General features: G+C 43.7%; 1 protein-coding gene across 3 annotated transcripts in view; it reads right to left on the bottom strand.

Annotated features, from left to right (window-relative positions):
* med12 (mediator complex subunit 12) overlaps nucleotides 1-20,599 on the bottom strand; it is a 49,824-nt gene that overhangs the window by 12,385 nt on the left and 16,840 nt on the right. For all 3 annotated transcript variants that reach the window (XM_053641432.1, XM_053641431.1, XM_053641429.1), the window contains exons 17-36: nucleotides 19,728-19,846; nucleotides 18,183-18,326; nucleotides 17,797-17,960; nucleotides 16,905-17,036; nucleotides 16,265-16,492; nucleotides 15,751-15,895; nucleotides 14,454-14,574; nucleotides 9,309-9,416; nucleotides 8,807-8,920; nucleotides 8,041-8,204; nucleotides 7,649-7,828; nucleotides 5,524-5,595; nucleotides 4,819-4,979; nucleotides 4,402-4,563; nucleotides 2,307-2,418; nucleotides 1,960-2,049; nucleotides 1,776-1,885; nucleotides 1,171-1,306; nucleotides 827-976; nucleotides 324-689 (exon numbers count right to left, since the gene is read on the bottom strand). In XM_053641432.1, the coding sequence (XP_053497407.1) occupies nucleotides 324-689; nucleotides 827-976; nucleotides 1,171-1,306; nucleotides 1,776-1,885; nucleotides 1,960-2,049; nucleotides 2,307-2,418; nucleotides 4,402-4,563; nucleotides 4,819-4,979; nucleotides 5,524-5,595; nucleotides 7,649-7,828; nucleotides 8,041-8,204; nucleotides 8,807-8,920; nucleotides 9,309-9,416; nucleotides 14,454-14,574; nucleotides 15,751-15,895; nucleotides 16,265-16,492; nucleotides 16,905-17,036; nucleotides 17,797-17,960; nucleotides 18,183-18,326; nucleotides 19,728-19,846 (2,978 nt within the window). The remainder of the gene's footprint in view (nucleotides 1-323; nucleotides 690-826; nucleotides 977-1,170; nucleotides 1,307-1,775; nucleotides 1,886-1,959; nucleotides 2,050-2,306; nucleotides 2,419-4,401; nucleotides 4,564-4,818; nucleotides 4,980-5,523; nucleotides 5,596-7,648; nucleotides 7,829-8,040; nucleotides 8,205-8,806; nucleotides 8,921-9,308; nucleotides 9,417-14,453; nucleotides 14,575-15,750; nucleotides 15,896-16,264; nucleotides 16,493-16,904; nucleotides 17,037-17,796; nucleotides 17,961-18,182; nucleotides 18,327-19,727; nucleotides 19,847-20,599) is intronic.

The following is a 20,599-nucleotide window of genomic DNA, read 5'->3' on the forward strand; positions in this document are numbered from 1 at the left end:
GATGCGATAAAACGTGCGTGACGCCGTTCTCCCTGCGGAGATGGAGAATGAAATCCAAGTCACGAGTGGTCACTGGAGATGCATTCATAATGCCAGGAGTATGCAGCCAAGCGTTTTGGCTGTCCACTCGTTATCGGATCACTCGAGACGGAGTTTAATACCAGGGTGTGAACAGGACCCATTGGACTTTATTAACTTGTGTTTGGTAAAATAAATAAATAAATAAATTGACCCCCAAGTGGCAGAAACACCATATATATATATATATATATATATAAATGATAAATAAATAAATAAATAAATAAATTCCTAATCTAACCAACCTCTGGTTTATTTACAGATGAAGTTTTCTTCTTCTTGGACTTCTTCTTGCCCGGTTCGGCCCCCACACTAGGCACGCTCTTATCCGTCTTCACAGCCTCCACCATCTTCTTCTCTGGTTCTTGCGGAACAGGCGTCGGAGGCTCCTCCTCCTCTGGAGGCAGGGGGAGAGGCTCCAGGTAATAGCTGCGTGGTTTGGGTTTCAGATGCGTGTGATAAAGCAGGAGTCTCTGCTGCTCCTCGAAGCGGGTGACCTTGCGGTCTACGCGTACTGTGCCGAACCAGCCCCAGGAAAGAGGAGCAGAGTGCTTCAGGCCCTCGAATACGTCCCACGGGGAGATCTTCTGCTTCGTCGACACCTGTAGACCCTGCGCAACAAGAAGCACAGACAGAAAAGGAGGATAAATGGCTGAACTAATCACAAAATATTGCCCGAGGTAACCAATACACTTTACTTCCTGGATTAACCGGTTAACAAATGAACAGGAGTCTAGATGATGAGTACCTCTTTCTCAAACCCAGCGATTTTGTTCCCCTTGGTGTCTATAAGGGATCCCTGGGGTTCACAGGTAATGACGTCCCGGGTCTGCTTGGGTAGCGGCAGTAACTGTCGCACCTTCTCCAAACTCTCAGACTGACGATCCCCCAGCTCTTTCTGCACAGAAAACCAGTACACTCTCAAAACAACACCGTACACTGACCTGGGTGATCAAATACAACCTACGCCATGTCTAACATCGGAGAAATGAATCATTATTCGTCAGTAACGCTAAAAAGGAAGCTGCAGCCTTGTAGACTGATGACAGCTAGCCACATCAGCAATTGAAGCATCGTTTCCCGCTCGCTCACCCTGAGTTTCTTCACCAGGTTCATGTACGCCCTCTTGTTCTCCTCCATTCCACCCTGAGAAATGCTCGACATGTCGGCTGCCAGCGTTCCGTTAATCAGCACGCTCAGCATGTCCAGCACGGTGGTGAACAGCTCGCTTTCACACAGAGAGACACACAGACAAGTCACGCAAACGGTTTCCGCACAGACAGCAGATTTTCATTTGGGTGATGGCATTTTTATTTTATACTTATCCTATATTTTGGGTACAATTTTATTTCTATTTTGCTTCTACGAGACGATGAAATTTAAGGACCGGTCTAATTTGATGCAAAGATTTGTACATTAGCAGGAACGTAGCACAACATGGAGGTGAAAGAAGCGGTCTGGTCATTTAAATGTAAATGTGTAAAGAAGAGGTGCAGATTTTGGCCAAAACCAGACTTTCCAGATTAATGCACAACTGTGACACCCTCCCGGAAAAAAAGGAAATACACTGATTCACATTCTGGATCTGTTCTTGACATCAAATTTATTTCGATGCAGATTAAAAATAATAATAATAATAATAAAAAAAAGGAGGTTAATGCTCAGCTTACAACTCTCAGTAACAGTTTGTCACTCACTTGTTGGACTGCATGTCGACTGTGCCGCTGCTGATGATGTCGAGGAGAAGCACCGCCCACTCGGTGGTCTGCTGTGTGCTGCGCTGCACTGTGTCAAACATCCCGCCCACCTAAACCAAACGACAAACAGTCAGCAAACCCAATCACCGGAGTGGCACGTGAGAGGAAAGAACACGGCCCTCACCAAGTTGAGCCGCAGCTTCAGAGCCTCGTGCATCATCTGCTTGGCCTTGCAGTCGTCCTGGTACTGATCCTCACGCCAGTTAGTGACGATCTATTAAAGGTTCAGCAAACACAGTGTTCAGGAACCACAGACGCAAACCATCACTAGACAGAGATTTGACTGGAGCTGAGATCTGCTCCTCACATCGCTAATATACTGTACGTACGGTTAACATTTATTCACACATCAGACCATGCCCCATGCATTCTGGCCAAGACTCCAAAACAGGACGTAGCTTATAAGAACAGAATCGGAATCGGACGAATACATGCAACATTTGAACTCGTTATCCTGAACGGCCGCTGTACCTGCTGCACTTGGCTGTAGAGGGAGGTAAGGAGTCCCTCTCTCTGCTCGTCCTGGCCCTTCAGGCACGTCAGTACCAGAGACAGGAAAGGCTGCTGACTCAGCAGTGACATACTACAAAACAAATCGCACAACAACACAGTATAAACGAATGAGACACAGACCAGAAATACGCGTGATCTTTATGAGAAAAATGCAGAAAGAGGAACCATGATATTTACATATGATCATACGGTAAGGAATAACAAACTAATTGAAGTGACACAGAGTGACTTGACAATAAAATATCCAGATAAATTAATCTACAATATCATGGATAGAACATATTCTGACAACCTACCCCATTATTACTTACTGGACCAAATACATGATTCGATGTTTTGTAAATAGAGGTATCTTTATGCGGTACTGGTATAGATTTAGAAGTTATCAAACAAAAAATCATTGCCCCCTTAAACTTAAAATCTGGTTGTGCCACCTTTAGCAGCAAGAACTCAACCAAATGCTTCTGATAACTGGAGATCAGTCTTTCACTTTCATCTAGGACTAGGATTTACTCCTATGCTTTGGTTCATTGTCTTGCTGCGTAATCCAGCTGCGCTTGAGTTTCAACTGAAGACCGGACATTCTCCTTTAGGATTTTCTGGTAGAGAGCAGAATTCATGTTTCTCTCAATTACTGCAAGTCGCCCAGGTCCTGAAGCAGCAGAGCATCCCCACACCATCACACTACCTCCACCACCATGCTTGACCGTAGGTATGATGTTCTTTTTGTGGAATTCTGTGTTTGGTTTGCGCCGGATGTAACGGGACACCTGTCTTCCAAACAGTTCCACTTTCGACTCATCAGTCCACAGAATATTCTCCCAAAAGGTTTGAGGAGCATCAAGGTGTGTTTGGGCAAAATTCAAATGAACCTTAATGTTGTTCTGGGTTAGCAGTGCTTTTCACCTCACCACTCTTCCATGGATGCTATTTTTGCCCAGTGTCTTTCTGATAGTGGAGTCATGAACAGTGATCTTTATTGATGCAAGAGAGGCCTGTAGGTCCTTTGATGTTGTCCTTGACTCTTTTGTGACATCCTGGATGAGCAGTCGCTGTGCTCTTGGAGGAATTTTGGAAGGTTGGCCACTTCTGGGAAGGTTCACCACTGTGCCCAGTTTTTCCATTTGGAGATAACGGCTCTCGCTGTGGTTCTTTAGAGTCCCAGAGCCTTAGAAATAGCTTTGTAACCCTTCCCAGACTGATGTATTTCCATCACCTTCTTCCTCATCATTTCTGGGATTTCTTTGGCATAGTGTGTTACTGGGTAAGACCTTTTAACCAACTTCATGCTGTTGAAAAAGTTCTATTTAAGTGTTGATTTGATTGAACAGGGTTTTACAGTAATCAGGCCTGCTTGTGTCTAGTCCAGCTGAACCCCATTATGAATGCAGTCTCATAGATTTGAGGGGCAAATACATTTTCACACAGGCCCGGTTGGTATTGGAGAATTTATTTGCTTCAATAAATAACATTATCATTTAAAAACTGTATTTTGTGTTTACTCAGGTTGCCTTTATTTTACCTTAGATTGTTTTCATTTCTGAAACCTTTTAATATGAGATATACACAAAAACAGAACAAATCAGGCAAATACTTTTTCACAGCACTGTATATATTTATCAATGCATGCAAGTATGTACGTATTTCTGTATGGATCAACTGTACGAATCCAACATTGGACCGGCAAGGCCAATTCTTTATTTACTTACTTTGCTATACACTGAAGACGCTTGGGTTCGACAGATCAGAACTTCGCCTTTCGTTTCCTAACATTTACACCTATACGTATTAAACGACACACAAGGTGCCGAGTTCCATGTTGTTTAACACGACGTAGATGCAAATATCAGGAAAAGAAAGCTGAAATTCAGAAATCCGTCTCCTGTTCGTCTTTTGGTCTCAAATGAAAAACGTCTTCAAATGAACTGGCCTTGCTGCTCCAATACTTTCAGAGGGAACGCGATCATACGACATGACAATTTGCCGTGTTGTTCATTCCATTTAAATGAAGAGACATGGTTACTTTTCGTTGGATTTCAAAAGATTTTTGTACCTCTTCTGTTTCTGACGATCTCTCTCCTTGCGGGAGGACGACCCTAGGTGCTGCCCCTTCTCCAGCTCCTCCCCGGCTGCTTTCAGGACGTGTCCCTGCACTGACGTGGGCAGTTTAGCGATCAGCGGGGCCACCAACCACACGCCCGAGCGCTCTGAAGAACTACACACAAACGCATGCACAAAACACGTCACTTCAGCGCCACACAGACTGCCATTAATGCACCAGCATGGAACCATGGCTGCTTGTTAGAACCGCCAGGCCACTGACTGATTGAAACGTTTCCCTTTTTCTTTTAAAAGTTCGCAAGAAGGTCATAGTATGTTTAAAAGGCTCTCCATCGAGCAGAAACCCAGTAAGGCGAGAGAGGCCCTGAGAGGATGAGGTTTCTGCCGAGCCCCGATTGGGGTCACGCACCTGAGTACTGGTTTGAGCTTGCTGGTGTTGTTGCTATTGGAGACGGAGCTGCTGGAGGCGGCCGAGCCGTTCCAGGAAGGGTTACTGGAGTTCATCTCCGCAGACTTCTGGAAAACCTCGATGGTTGCCTTGGCGATGTTCTCCAGCAGGGAATAGAGCTCCTGTACACAGTGAAAACGTGCTGCGTCGATATCTAATCTATAACCCGGTGTCCGATAACATACCCTATCGTACTAAAAACAGCACTAAACAAATACTTCAGTGTTATTTTAACTGCATCTACAGATGGGTGACAAATAAAAGGAAACCACCCCCACCAAAAAACAAGACTCATAGACTTAATGAAGGTTTTTCTGTTAATTTGTATCTTATTTTGTGGGTCTGATCACTCCTGGACATGACAGAAACTTTTGGGAGATTGTGTTTTGCTTTATTTGAAATGAAATTCACCAAATGCGCTTTGAATGCCAAAAGAACTGAGCTTCGTGCTAGCGGCCTTTCATTTCCTTTTCAATAAGGGGAAATGTGCCGGAATAATTGCCTGTAATCAGACGCACGCGACAGATGTGGTGTTAAAACCCCCGTGTTAAAACAGCCGAAATATCCTTTTAATGAAAAACTACTAACGATCGTACGTCCATTTCGACTGCACTCGTTTCTGTCGAGGCGTGTAACATTTCTTATGTTGGTAGAGACATGACTTACGTTATTAGAACTTTGCTTGATCATTAGCTGGAGCTCAAGAGAAGACTGTCTCATGGTCCACTGATCCAGGTTCTGCAAGAGAGAGAGTCAGACACAGCACGAAAGGACTGAGCGCAGGCAAAAAGCACGGGGGAGTGAAGGCGTAGAAACGAGGGTCGGTTTTAAGAAGCACTGCTTACACACGGCATAATGTACACTTGAATTTATACCACGCGACCGACATAATTAATATTCAAAAAAAATGAAGGCTTGAGAATGCCATACAGATCCAAATATCCAAACAGTGGCTGTTAGAAAGCAAACATACAGTACGTTTACATGGACAACAATATTCCGATATTAACCCGATTAAGACGATACTCTGATTAAGAAACTAGCATGTAAACAGCGTTTATCGATGACCTTAATCCGATTAAAGTCATACTCGAAGTAAACACAAATGGAATTAAGACGTGTGGAGTATTCCTGCTTTAGTCGCATTATGGAAGTGCGTTACAGACATGTACACACCTTAATCACACTATTAACGTCGTGTGAGAGTTTTCACCGCATTCTGCGACAGGACACGTACACACACGGCAGTGCTCAACCGTTTAACAGTAAACAAGAGAGCACGGCTGCGTCCCAAACCGCGTACTTGCCTACTATATAGTAAGCGAGATGCATTTATATCAGCTACTATATAGTAGGTAAGTACGCGGTTTGGGACGCAGCCCACCGCTTCAAGCAGTCGTCTATTAGCACGTACAGCATGACACATAATTAACCGCACTTGAACCTTTCGTAAAATTAAACATGAATCACCATAAACTGTATACGGTACCACAACGAAAACCAACTGTATGTCGATACGTGAAATTCTGGAGGGAACGTCGGACGGCGTGACGTGGGGACGTAAAGACGTGTGCCGTTAATCGATCTATGTTCTATAACATGTAACACGGGAACGTGAAAGGAGTATTCTAAAAGCGACTCATGTAAACACCTTAATCACAATATTGTCATTCGGAATAAGGACAATAATTAGATTACTGCTGTCCAACAGCTGAAATTGTAGAGCAGCTTCTTCAAAGTGGAAACGGATCCCCTCACCACCCCACTGAATATACGTCTGGACAGAGAGCACTCGGGTGGATTTACTAGGGTTTGTTCATGCGGGGGGTCACGTGAAGTTCACGAGTATGATGGATGGAACATGGCAGGGTACTTAGAGTATCGGCTACACTCACTGGGACACTGATACAAGTGTGTGAGTACACACACACACACACACACACACACACACACACACCAGACTGAAATAATCACATGAACACACTTAAGGTTCCTTTAAACTTGTAATGAATGAGTGTTGCTTTTAACTTGTTAGAAAAGTGACGCTCTGTAGTGTTTGGTCTATGATGAACCAATATGTCTAAAAAGGGGGGCATTTCCTGTAAACGCTGTTTGTAATACTTAAGACGTAATGTTTCTAGACCGGGGGTGGAGAACTGGTGGACTGTGGTGTGGATGCAGTCCCAGGAAAGTATTTCAGCGAGTAGAACTGAAGCAATGTGTTTTTAAACATGAACCGTGGTGCGTCCTGTAGCGGATTCTCTGTTGCAGCTAATCAGATGAATTCCTCTAAACGCTTTATTACAAAAACAGTTTTTTTTTTTTCAAGTGCAACAATGTAACCAGGACGTTTAAACGCTAATGGACGGAGAAGTATATAACATGCGAAAGGTCTGGAGACCGGAAACGCAAGCTTTGTGCCAAGTTTCGCATTTCGCCGCGTTCCAAAGTTCAAGTTTGGCGCGCTCTGATTCGGCGAATGAATTCGTATCGTGCGGAGACGCGTGACCGAGAGAAGACCGACAGGTCACGGCCGTGACCTCTTCTGAAAAGCCGAGATTCAAAACCATCCCGTTTTAAACGACGCGGCGTTAAACTGATACTAATGAACAAAGCTGGATCGCGGTGTCGCTGCGTGAGGTCACAATCGTGAGGTCACACCCGGTCGCCGCCCGTATTCACGGCGCTGTCTGGAGAAATCTCAAATGCTGAAAGTTTAGCGTGACCGCCGCTAAGTCGAGATTCTAAGAGTCTTATTTAACAGCCGTGAACGCGAGTGTGTGTTTCAGACCTGGAGGATGCGTTTGATGCGCTGTCTCTGAGGGTTTTCTCCTTCCTCGCTGTCCAGCTGTCTGTGTGGGTAACAGATGAGCTGCAGCAACCTCTGTGCCTGGATGTTTACCAGCACCGGGTCCTGAAGAGCACTGCTGTCCTCCGAGAGAGATTTGAGACAGCGCTCTCCCACCCACTCCTGAAACGGAGACGGACAACGGATGGAGCGATGGAGAGACGCACAGTATTTCAACAACCCACGCTTGTTTGGTTAAAAATAAATAAATAAATAAAAATAAATAGCTAATCCTGTTACTCGTTGAAGGCATTACAGCTACATGAACCCAAACCGGTTAAGTGAACAGCATTAAACTCCAAAAAATAAAAGCAGACGCTCTCGTGGCTTCTCACCTGCTGGCAGATGCTTTTCAGCACGTACTTGGCGTAAACATCTAGGCTGGCCGTTTCTATGGAGATGTTGCGGCCTCCGGATTTTTTCGAGCCCATGTCGTCCTCCCCGATGTCGTCTAAGCCGGCAGGGTGGGAGAAGCCCGAGCCTTTTAACTCGGCGTCTCCTACATACGCGGTCGACAGGATGCACACACACACACACACACACACACACACACACACACAGACCGTCGCGAACTTACGTTTAACAGACCGACACTCTTATTCCTCCGTGAGCATTCGCCTCGGAAATGATTCCTCGGCTCGGTAAACAAACCGAAAATACATCTGACCGTCTCGAATAACGTACGCCACGATTAACGTTCATACACACCACCGGTCAAAAGTTTGTGGACACTCGGCTGAAACGTTCCTCCCGATCGTAAAAAAAACCTTTTGATCTGAAGGCGTGTGATTAAATGTGTGAAATCGGTGTCGCGGACAAAAAAATAAATTGTGCCGACGTATAAATATATCTTTTAAATGGACGAAGTAAAATATTAAATTATTTCGGATTTTTTTTTTTTTTTTAATCGACATAATTCCCATAGTTCCATTTGTGTTACTCCAGAAGTTTTGATGACTTTATTATTATAAAATGTGGGGAAAAAAATAATAAATCAATATAAAGAATGGGCGTGTGTAAACTTTTGACTGGTAGTGTACGTGTACATAACTACAACAAAAGTAAAACTGGCATGGAATTTAAAACAAAACAAAACCTCACCGAGCATGAAGACAGCCTTTAGGACGGCAAACACCGCTCCCACTACGATGCTGTTCTGAGATGCGGCCAACAAATGGCGGTCACATGACGACCTGATGCCCACCGCCGCCTTATCTGAGGAAAACAGTGCGGCGATTTATTCAGAGATACAAATAAAACAAGTCCATCCGTCCATTTTCTGTACCGCTTATCCTACACAGGGTCGCGAGGGAGTCTATCCCAGGGTACGAGGCGGGGGGGGGGGGGGGGACACACCCTGGATGGGGTGCCAACCCATCGCAGGGCACACTCGCACACACTCAACGGACGATTCTGAAATGTCTATCAGCCTATGACGTATGTCTTTGGACTGGGGGAGGAAACTTGATTACCCGGAGGAAACTCAGCATTTTTGAAAAATCACTAATCCCAATAAATGTTCTGTCTGGTATATGATGCACTGAAAGCACCTGCAAATCTCGCATGCACACATGTGACAAAAGTGTGTGTGTGTGTGTGTTACCTGTCTTGCTGTCCTGTGGGCATGGATTTCTCTGAGGGGTCCTGAACAAATGCAGCAGAATCCTGCAGGTCAGTCTGGCTCCTGGCTCGGAGTCCTGCTCACTACAGGCTGTAACACAAACACACACATACACACACAATCAAGTTAAACCATGCTAAATACATTGGCCATGCAAAATACGATCGTATTACCCAACGTACCGCATTACAAGATCCCATCCTGTTTGTTTCCTTTTGTTCAGGAAACCTTCTACATGCTTGGTTACATCATAGTATGTACACTCACTGTCCACTTTATTAGGAACAACTAGAAACCTGCTCGTTAATGCTATTATCCAATTAAGCAGAAAGTATGCTTAATTTTTTTTTTTTTTTTTTTTTTACACGTGCGCTGGGAACAGCGTGTAGTACACGTGACGAAAATTTCATCATCAGCGGCGTACTCGCGTACTGTTCGCACGCCGCCAGATTTTACTAACCGCGTGTACGTCGTACATGCAGATTTCATTATTTTGCACTACATAGTTGTTCCACAAGGTGGCAGCACTGACCCAGGGCCGTCGATTCTCAAGGGAGTTGAAGAAAAAAACCAGAATAACCAGAAGAGACAGAAACGAGTGCAGGTTAGAAAGTCACCGCATTTGTATAATTCTAGCCTTAAAGCGTATAAGGATTTGTACGTGTCGCCTAAGCGTGGCGAGAGATGGTCCGAACGTTGTTCTTCGTGTTGTTGTGATTCTTCTTCGTTGTCGTTCTTCACAAGAGAAGACCTGCTTTACTGCTCTGTACTGACTCTTGTAGGCCAAGAAGGGTAGTGTCAGTTATCGTAATGCGCGTGTGTCGACCGCCGACCGTGTACGCGTACACGTCAAATGGAGTATACTTTGAAAGGCTACGCGTACGACTGCGCACATACACTCACGTACGCGTAAAAAAAAAAAAAAAAAACCCAAAAAGTATACCAGCGGCTTTTAGCCAATCATGTAGCGGAATACAGTTGAAGACTGGACAAACATCGGCAATGTGGTCTTTTTATCAGTAAAATGTTCTGGCTGATCAAAAACTAATCCCCACCCACAAATATATCTATCTATCCATCTATTTATCCATCTATCTATCTATCTATCTATGACAGATATTTCTCACTTCGCTCCCAACACCACGAGCTAAACATCAGCGTTCAGTCTTAACTGAAAACTGGAGAGTTTTGGCTGAATGCGCGTCGTGAACACGTCACATGACGCGGCCCAAATCTGTGGAAAACCTGCTGTGATTTGGAAAAAGACGAAAAAAATATTCCGAACTCCTGAACCGAAGAGTTGATTCTGCGTTCATTTCTGCGATCGCAAAATCCTGGAGGGACTGACGCACACGAGAAAACTGTGAGACTCGCGCACCTTTGAGACTGCGATCTTATCATATGATCACAGGATGAATGTCTTCTAGCATCAGTGACTACATTATTGTACTACAGTACAACAGCTTTGGTTACACACCTCTATAGGAGACATGCCTGGGGCTGAGCAAACCACAGTGAAACCTGTATTGGGATATGAATCACCATGCCCGGAATGCATCTCTCTCACACACACAGCAGTCTGATCTGGCGTCTCCCTATGAGTCACTGCTTCATAGCCGTGTGAACGCAGTGTGTCCACACGGTGAGAGGTTTGCACCACGACACCGCCGATACACTCGCCGCCTCACTCTTACACGAGCTGCGTGAATATAATGGACAGACGAAAAAAGGCACAGGTTCGAGAGGAACTTGCTTTGAAGTGTTTTTGTGGAGCACTAAAAAAAAAAAAAAAAAAAGACTTCAGCGGCACTGTGCGAAATAACTCTGACATCTATGACTATATTTACTCGAAACAGCCAGAGAGATGTGAAATGTTTGTCTAATGTGTGAGCGGCTCCCTGGCTGCAGGACGGACAGCTCGAGACCAAATTCCCAGACGTGTACTCACGTACGGTGCGCTAATGCAAACAGCAAGATCTCTACGCACTGCGAGCGCGGTTATCCCGAGGCCCTGTGATGAGCTCCGGAGCGTCTGGGCTCTTAACGAGACGTACGACGTGACGAGGAAAATGCAATTCAAGTCGTATGATCATTTAGCCATTAGTTCCGCACTGTTTCTATGGTAACCACTGTAAACATTAGCTTGTTTATTGATAATATATTAACGATAACAGATTAGACGGGACAGGCTTATGTTAACAATCAAACCATTCTCTCCAAGCAATATGAGGTCAATATGATATCTGTTTATGTTTTAAATTATTATGTTCAATAATTTAGGGAGGAACGTGAATGAAAATGAAGGAACGGCGGTTAGTTGTTTTTTAAATATAGGTTATGATGCTGTTGTGATGTGCACAAGTTATGCCTGGTTTTTGTTTGGTCGGGTTTGAACTTTGACAGCCAGAGAGATGTAAAATTCCTCTAAAATTTGTTTATCTAAAAGTGCTGTGAAAAAGTATTTGCCCCATTACGATTTCTTCTGTTTTTTTTTTTGTGTACATCTCATACTAAATAGTTTTAGATCTTCGGACGAAATACAACATAAAACAAACTCAACCCGGGTAAACACGCAATACAGTTATTTGATTTGATCCAACACTTATCACCCGTGTGGAAAACTAATTGCCCCCTTAAACTTAACCGCAACCAAATGCTTCCGATAACTGGAGATCAGTCTTTCGCTTACTTCTAGGACTAGGACTTACTCCTACGCTGTGGATCATTGTCTCGCTGAACCCCGTTACGAATGCAGTTTCATCGATTTGGGGAATTTGTAACTACGGGGGCAAATACATTTTCACACAGGCCCAGTTGTGGTATAAGATAACTGTCTTTATTTTTGCGTCAATAGATAACATTACCATTTAAAAACTGTATTTTGTGTTTACTCGGGTCGTCTTTGTTTGAATTTATTTCTGAAACAATTTAGTACGAGATATACACAAAAACAGAAGAAATCAGGATGGGGGTGAATACTTTTTCACAGCACTGTATAATCTGCACCTCTTATGGATTTTCAGATTTTACCTTTCATGTAGTGTTATAGAGCTGTTTGTGAATGTAAAAATCTGCAAAGTTTAAACAAATCAAAGTTATTGACTCCTAAAAGAAGGAACCGATTCTGAACAGCTGAAACGATTCGTTAGTGATTCCAGACTTTACTTCCTGTATTAACCTACGTAGGTTTGCAACAAAAAGCCCCGCCTCTGGTCTTCACTGGCTGCTCGCTGACAGCGGTAGACCGATCACAACAGACTGGGACGTCTAACCAATCAGAGCAGAGTATGCTCTCTGAAAGGAGGAGTTTAGAACGAATACTTTAGAACGAATCATTTAACGAGTCGTTTGTGACACTGAGGGGGGGAAGGTAAAGCTGCAGTTTAAATTACGAGCACGTTAAAGTGTTTCTTGACCTTGGATGCATGTAAATCATTTGTATGAGAGCTTTAAAACCATCATAGGTGCTCTTTAAGACCTGTTGCTGCTGATTATTCTCTAAACTGAAGGTTTATTCTAGAAACACCCGAGACCAGGTGTAATTTTTCCTCGGTTTCAGTTTTCGGTCTGCGACCTACATGCGAGTAGCGTCTTAATTCATTTGTTCCGGGGGTTGGTTTGAACACTTAGCCAGAGTCTTGCTCCACCTCAGCCTTTATACATTACAGCTGCACATTTGGAAATGATTGCTGTTTGGCACTGATCCACCAGTTTTATACAACATAACTGCACGAGTCATATCTGCTTTTGAATCAATAAAAACAGAGAGACTTTTTGTAGCGTTTATTTGGTAGTCTACAGGTAACACCCTAATAGCGCTCGGCATCCATTTCATCCGCCGACTGAGAAAGCTTCGTTTCTCAAACGTCACCGTTTCGTCCGATTCTAATTTCCCCCGAGAATACGCTCGGATACGAACGGCTTTAAAACTAACTCGTATTAAATTCGACTGAATTAGTATGCCTGACATGTAAGAACCCAACATCATACTACAGATGAAACAAGCACAGAACAAATTTTCGTTCAACTTGGTCACAAGCTAATTAAAAATAATAATAATAACGTGCAGTATATAATACGGAAGCCCTAAGCGGCCATGCATTATTCTTTTTTTCCTGTTGTTTTCTCGTGATCTCGACTTCATTTTCCTGTGTACTGGACATCCATCGTCTGAAGTCAGTGGGGGGTTTTTGAATGGGTTTTTTGGTTAAATGCCTGAAATAAGGTCTGTGGTTAACACAAGCTCAATATGTGTTCACGTTTTATACTACGACATAAAACACATCAGTACTACACCACTCAGGATTTTTTTAAAAAGCTTTTACGTGTCTTGAAAAAGACTGTTTCTAACAAGTGGCTAAACGGTACTACAGAGGTTGTCGGGGACATTAAACGTCATCACGCCGAACAGGAAATCTCGTCTACTACAGCCTTCGTGTGTTTAAACGTTCCAACGTGTAGATTTATCAATTTATAGTATTTTCCAATTGTATTGTTTTTTTAAAATAAAAATTGAAAGAGTTGTCGGAAGCGTAGCGGTGGTGATGCTGTAGTCATGTGACCGTCGTGTAGTTTGTTTATAGTATAACATTAGCGCTTTTTTACTTCTGGAGATTGTACCCAGGCTTCAAAATCTTTTCTTAATGAACGAAACGTGTAAGAATCGTAAACTTCTGTTGATCGCAGAGTTTATTTTCCGCAATGATCCAAAAGCCAATGGAAAAATCCTATTGGCTTTTTGTCGAGGGAATCGGGGTGATGCGAACTTCCGTGTTGGCCTTCGACAATACCTCGTCCCTGCAGGATCGACCATTTCCACATTAGTGTCCCACACTTGAGAAGGGGACACACATCCCTCTCTCTTAATGCGGAGATAAAGTCCGTCTCTACAGCGGGGAATTATTACGTTTATGATGGCGCAGATGCCGACGTGCGTGTGACACCAGTCCCGTTCGCAAAGCGCCAGATTTTCTCGCAATAAAATTACATCGTGAGAAAACAGCTGTAAGTCGAGATCACGAGAAAACAACAGAAAAAAACATGAATAATGCATGGCCGCTTAGGGCTTCCGTAGTATAATGGTATTTTATGAATGATATTAAGCTTAGTGTGAAGGCAATACAGTACCGGCATTGAGGAGAGAAGGGATGGCCACGCAGCGCACCAAATCCTCCAGGAGCAGACACTGCCGGGCTATAAGGATGGCAACAAACGTAGCTAGGGAGTCGTGGAAGGATAAATCACTCACCTGTAGGGAAACAAAATGGCATTTTAAAGACAGGGGGTAACGTGTAATGAACATTGTCGTCATGACCAGTTCCTAAACCGTCCCAGAGAGCAGATGTAATGTTATTTAATATAAAAAACATAGTGGAAATCCATCCCCTGGTGAAACAGAGGGGTAAACGCTATCAAAAGTACGCGCTCCTGCTCACTCGCCCCATAGACCCAACCGTCACCCGTCACCCAACCGTCACCCAACCGTCACTCGCCCCATAGACCCAATTGTCCTAAACCGCATTCTCTCTAAACTGGTTTTTTCCTATGCTGGAAAACACAATCTGCTTTGGGACATGTATTTATTTTTACAGCCCTGACTATAGTTATACGACGTGAATAAATTCAACATGATTCAATCTAGTAATTAGAAATGTGTAGAATTAGGGTGGTTTGCACGCTGGGCACGTATGTACGCCATTGGCTAAACACACGCGCAGAGCACTATACTTCCTGGATAAGTGCGGACCAGGGTACACGGTGTGTTGCGTTGCGTTCACGTGAACCGCAGCTCAGTCAGAGCGCGACCGGACTCAGACCACCCCCTACAGGTACGACCGGGTTCGGTACCACAACGCACTTCCCGCGCCGCATGACAGCTTTTAAAGCCGTGAGCAAAGGAGCGAGTAATTCAAAACACCCCATAATAATTCTGAATAATACAGAGCCTTGTACTTTATTTCATGATGGATCTATAAATAGATGCACATTTACAAAAAACCCCCACAACACATTTAAATAAATAAATAAATACATATATATAAAGATTAATAAAGGTTTATATATATATATATATATATATATATATATATATATGTATACACACACACACACGTTAATATCTTCATAATAATATATATGGATTATGAAGATATTAACGCTTTTGGCCTTGGTCAAGTTTTCGATCTCTGCTGCTTCTTACACACACACACACACAGACACACACACACACGCACGCACGTACATGTCATTTTCACTTTCATACCTATTTTAATAACGTTTAATAATAAGTCTCACTTTCTGCATGACTGGCGAAGCCACAGTACACAGTAAATCATGTACCTGAAGCAGTGTGGAAAGTGTGTGTGTGAGAGAGAGAGTGTGTGTGTGTGTGTGTGTGTGTGTGTGAGTGAGTGCGTGTACTCACGTCCACATTACAGAGCAGGTCGTTGAAGCCGCAGTTGCCGTTGTTGGAAGAGCAGCACAGAGCCTTTAGGACCCCCAGCCACTCTGCGCTCAGAGAACGGCAGTATGCGGTCAGCTCCGCACATAGGATACCGATATCGTTAACCCTGACACAACACACACACACACACAATTTCTAACATTAAACAAAGGCCGTGGCTTCAAAGGACATTCACATCAATAGATTTTGGAAGGATTTGGGTCACGAGATATTGCTTTCCCTATTACCAGTAACCTAAATAATAGTAAACGCACATCCAGATATTTATTAAAATGTTTATTATTATAATGCTCAATCATTTCTGTCTTTTCATGGTGCACACGTCAAGGTCTGGTTTGGAGAACAGTGAAGACCTCTGAGCTACACATTCCGTGTCTAGTGTCTTTAACGTAGTCCTTGAGTGGAAACGATCAGAAAGACGTCATTCCTAGCAAGGAACTAAAGAGGTGAAACAGGATTCCGGAAACATCCGTACCTCTCGGGGTCGCGGTGGTCCACACACACATCCATCAGGACGTTACACACGAAGCTGTAGCGGTTGGCGGGGCTGTCGTTGAGAATCTTGCCCACCATGGAGTGGTTGAGGTTGTGGGCTGAAGGGTTCGCTATGGCGTCGATCATAAACACCTGGTCCCACAGCATGTTGGAGTCTGACGGGTCAATGTTCCAGTAGATAGAGTTCTTCACCTTGGAGCAAAACTCACTGAGGTGGGGACAGAAAAGAAAAAAAAAAATAAACACACTGTGGAATGGGAGAGGACGTATAGAATTATACGCACACTACCGGTCAAAACGCTCACTTTATTTTTATTTCTCTCCACATTTTAAAATAACAATAAAGTCGTCAAAACTCTGGAGTAACACCAATGGAACTATGGGAATTATACTGTGATTCCCGAGTCGTCCGTTTAAAAATATATTTCTTTTGTGAATCAAACGTTCGTTTACTAATGAGAGAAACGAATACGTCGGCACGATTATAGTTTTGTCCACGACACCGATTTCACACATTTAATCACACGCCTTCAGATCAAAAGCGTCTTAACATCGCGAGAAACGTTTCGGTCGGGTGTCCACAAACTTTTGACCCGTAGCGTGTATGAACTCTGTCTCACCTGAAGATCTCTCCAAACTTGCTCTTCAGGTGGCTGCAGGAGGTGTAGAGGTCATACAGGTAGGCCAGGATACAGCGCTCGGCTGAGGAGCAGTCTGCAGGGTTCACCCCTGACTTCACCACGATGCGCAGCCTGCGCACACACACCAGATCACCCATCACTACACATCCATCACACACTAATCATCATGTGATGTGCACACACACACACACGGCTGCGCTCAAACAGGCAGTTTGACAAGTGTGGTTTATTTATTTAATTTTTTTTTTTTTTACATTTTATTTATCGCACATATTCCAGTTAAAGTTTCTGGGCACGCAAATCAGTTTGCCCAACCAAAGCATATTTAATGTGTTTATGTTTGCATTACACATGAACACGGTCCTTACGTTAATATAATGCTCCTCACTGCGGTACTCCATTTTACTATAGCAGCCATTTTGGCTACAGTACAAACAAACAAACTGGATCTGATCGATTATACCATGCAACGTGGCCCCCTGGTTTAAGAAATGGATCATATTTATTCTTCTACGTAAACAAAACTATAAAGAATTAATCGGACCTGAACTAATTGTCGGCTTAAAAAAAAAATGCTCCAAAGGATTGGAATGAGCCGTTAGCATTATGCCAGCGTGACGAGGTGACTCTTAGTTTTAACCGTTGCTCGTCTTATGCGTATCTGTAATCCTGTGTGGAGATGATACGTCTGTACAGATGGCATATTTTGTCCAACTACATAGGTTTATATGGTATGGAACAACGCCAGGAAATAGACTTGAATACATTATCAGCATTAACTTATTTGATCAAACTAGTCCTATTGGTTTTAATGAAGCGAAGACGTTTTCACGCGTCTGAGTGGGCCCGAGTGGGCCTGGGTGGTCCGTACCCGTCGAAGACCTGCGCGGTCTGGTCAGGGTTGAGGATGAGGCAGGAGTGGTAGCGTCGGAGCACAGCCACGATGCACAGACACAGGCTAGTGGTGTAGCTGCCCGCCAGACTGGAGGACTTCAGCAGGAGCTCGGCCTCCACCAGACTCAGCTCGTTCAGCAGCTGACACACACAAACACAAATCATACGAGTCGCATCAGGATGACATGCCTGACTGATGAAGACTTGCAGTCGTGCTATTCTGCCGTTTATTTTACGTACGCACGCATCTTCAGCCTAAAAATAACACGCATACCAAACACGCCGTTTCTATAATATTTAAACAATAGAAAGGGAATCAGGGATCAACATGGAGAGGTTTCAGTCCGTTCAGTCGCTTAGTACCTGAATGGCAAAGTCAATGAGGCCACTTATGTTTAGGGAGTATTCCATGAGGTCAAAGATGAACTGGATGTGCTGGACCAGGGGAAGGTGATAGGACATCCCTAAGGCAAAGCTGGTGATTTGTTCCAGAACGTTCCTGGACACCTGGACACACACACACACACACAAATCCAATCATCAGTTTGAGAACAGAGCGCGTGTTTACATGTCCAAAATAATCACACGTGCAGTAAATAAATAAATAAATAACGGTATCTGATCACGAAGCAAGCAGCAAAACTATTACTTTTAGTACATTTTCCAGTACCGAGATGCATCTAAAATTTAGCAGCTTCTAAACAATTTAACAAGTAACTAAGTAGCAACAAGGAAAAACACTGCACGCTTTAACTGTTATATTTATTTGTAATAAATCCCGTCGTGTGCTTAATGACCAAAGGTTAATATCGCTAGTCAGTCTGCTCTCGGGTCGCTCTATATGTAAATAGATATTTGGGAGTTTAAAAGGTTGCAAAACGCGTACAATAATGCTGCTTATTAAAACGCACCTAATAAGGTTTTGAAACGTGCCTAATTTTGTTTTAAAGGTTTTACATACATCTAAGGTTTAAAAAAAAAACAAAAAAACACTTTAATGTGCTCATTATTTAATCTGCAGCATTAACCTTTTCCCCCTAGTGTCACAAACGACTCGTTAAATGATTCGTTCTAAAGGATTCATTCTAAACTCCTCCTTTCAGAGAGCATACCCTGCTCCGATTGGTCAGACGTCCCAGTCTGTTATGATTGGTCTACCGCTGTTAGCGAGCAGCCAGTGAAGACCAGAGGCGGGGCTTTTTGTTACAAACCTACGTAGGTTTTTACAGGAACTAAAGTCTGGAATCACTAACGAATCGTTTCCGCTATTCAGAATCGGTTCCTTCTTTTGGGAGTCAATAACTCTTTGATTTTCGAAACGTTGCAGACTTTTTATATTCATAAACAGCTCTATAACACGCTAGATGAAAGGTAATATTTGGAAAAACCATAACAGGTGCACTTTAAGAGTCGAATTCGGCGAAGCAACCCGTCGCAAAGCTCCTCCTCCCTCGCGCAAGGATTTGCAGGCAATATTGGATGAAAAAATAAATAAATAATAATAGTGTCCACGGATCCACGTTATGAAAATCTCCCAGAAACAGTAGACCATCCGGGTATCTATCTTTGGGATACTCATTTCAACATGCTACCATTTGGGACACGCTAATTCTAATCTCAGCTACTGTTTAGGACGGATAATAGCCGTGCAGGGACGCAGCACATGTATCCGTCGAATTTCATGGAATTGAATAAAGGCTTTACTCTGACTGAAGACGTTGTGACATTCTGTTCAGACGACCGGTTGAATACTCTCGGACTGGTCGTAATCAGGCAGTGCTCACATCGTGTGTGCATTTGAACGGTCGATATCTTAAAAACTGATACGGCTAAGCAAGCTCGAGCTCATAAATAAATCCAGCCCAGTGACCTGTGGGAAAGCAGACTAGTCTGAGGGGTGAACCGAACCTGAGAGGTGACCTGGTGCTGGTCGAAGTGAGAGAGGTGCTGAAACTTGGAGAAAATGTCCTCTGCAGTGGGAAAGGCCTCTGGCTTACTTCTCTTCCTCTTCTGTCCCTCCTCTCCTCCTGGGGGACAGACAGAGAAACAGAAACACATTAACAGGTAAATAGTCAATGATCTTAAAAAAAATAAATGGATAAATACAATTTTTCAAAATCATCAGTGGACACGGGGGTCTGAGAAACCTGGAGGAAGTTATGTTGAAGTAAGTACGCCATGTGCGGTTGCTGTGCTGCAGTAGAACGTGACTAGGACGGGGATTATCTGTCTGGCATGAAGCGAGGTGGAAAAAAGTACAGAGTATAATATTAAGAGGTTCAACGACAACAGCCTCAAAAGTCAGAGATGGAGCATTGCTTTACTCTGGCTGACTGGGGCCCAAACACTTAGCAGGGAGATAATGAGCAAATAAACGCTGATTAGCATGGAAATGGCCTGCAGATACACATACACAACAAGAGCTGTGGGTCAGTGCTCAGTATGAATGTGCTTAGTTATTGAGAGAGAGAGAGAGAGAGAGAGAGAGAGAGAGAGAGAGAGAGATAGAGAAAGACAGAGAGAGGGGCACACAGAGAGAGAGAGAGAGAGAGAGAGAGAGAGAGAGAGGCACACACAGAGAGAGAGAGAGAGAGGCACAGAGGGAGATAGAGAGATAGAGAGAGAGAGGCAGAGAGAGAGATAGAGAGAGAGAGAGAGAGAGGGGCACACAGAGACAGAGAGAGACACAGAGAGATAGACAGAGAGAGAGAGAGGCACACTGAGACAGAGAGAGGCACAGAGAGAGGCACACAGAGACAGAGAGAGAGAGGCACACAGAG

The sequence above is a fragment of the Ictalurus furcatus genome, chromosome 14 (assembly GCF_023375685.1).
Source record: "Ictalurus furcatus strain D&B chromosome 14, Billie_1.0, whole genome shotgun sequence".
Lineage (NCBI taxonomy): Eukaryota > Metazoa > Chordata > Actinopteri > Siluriformes > Ictaluridae > Ictalurus > Ictalurus furcatus.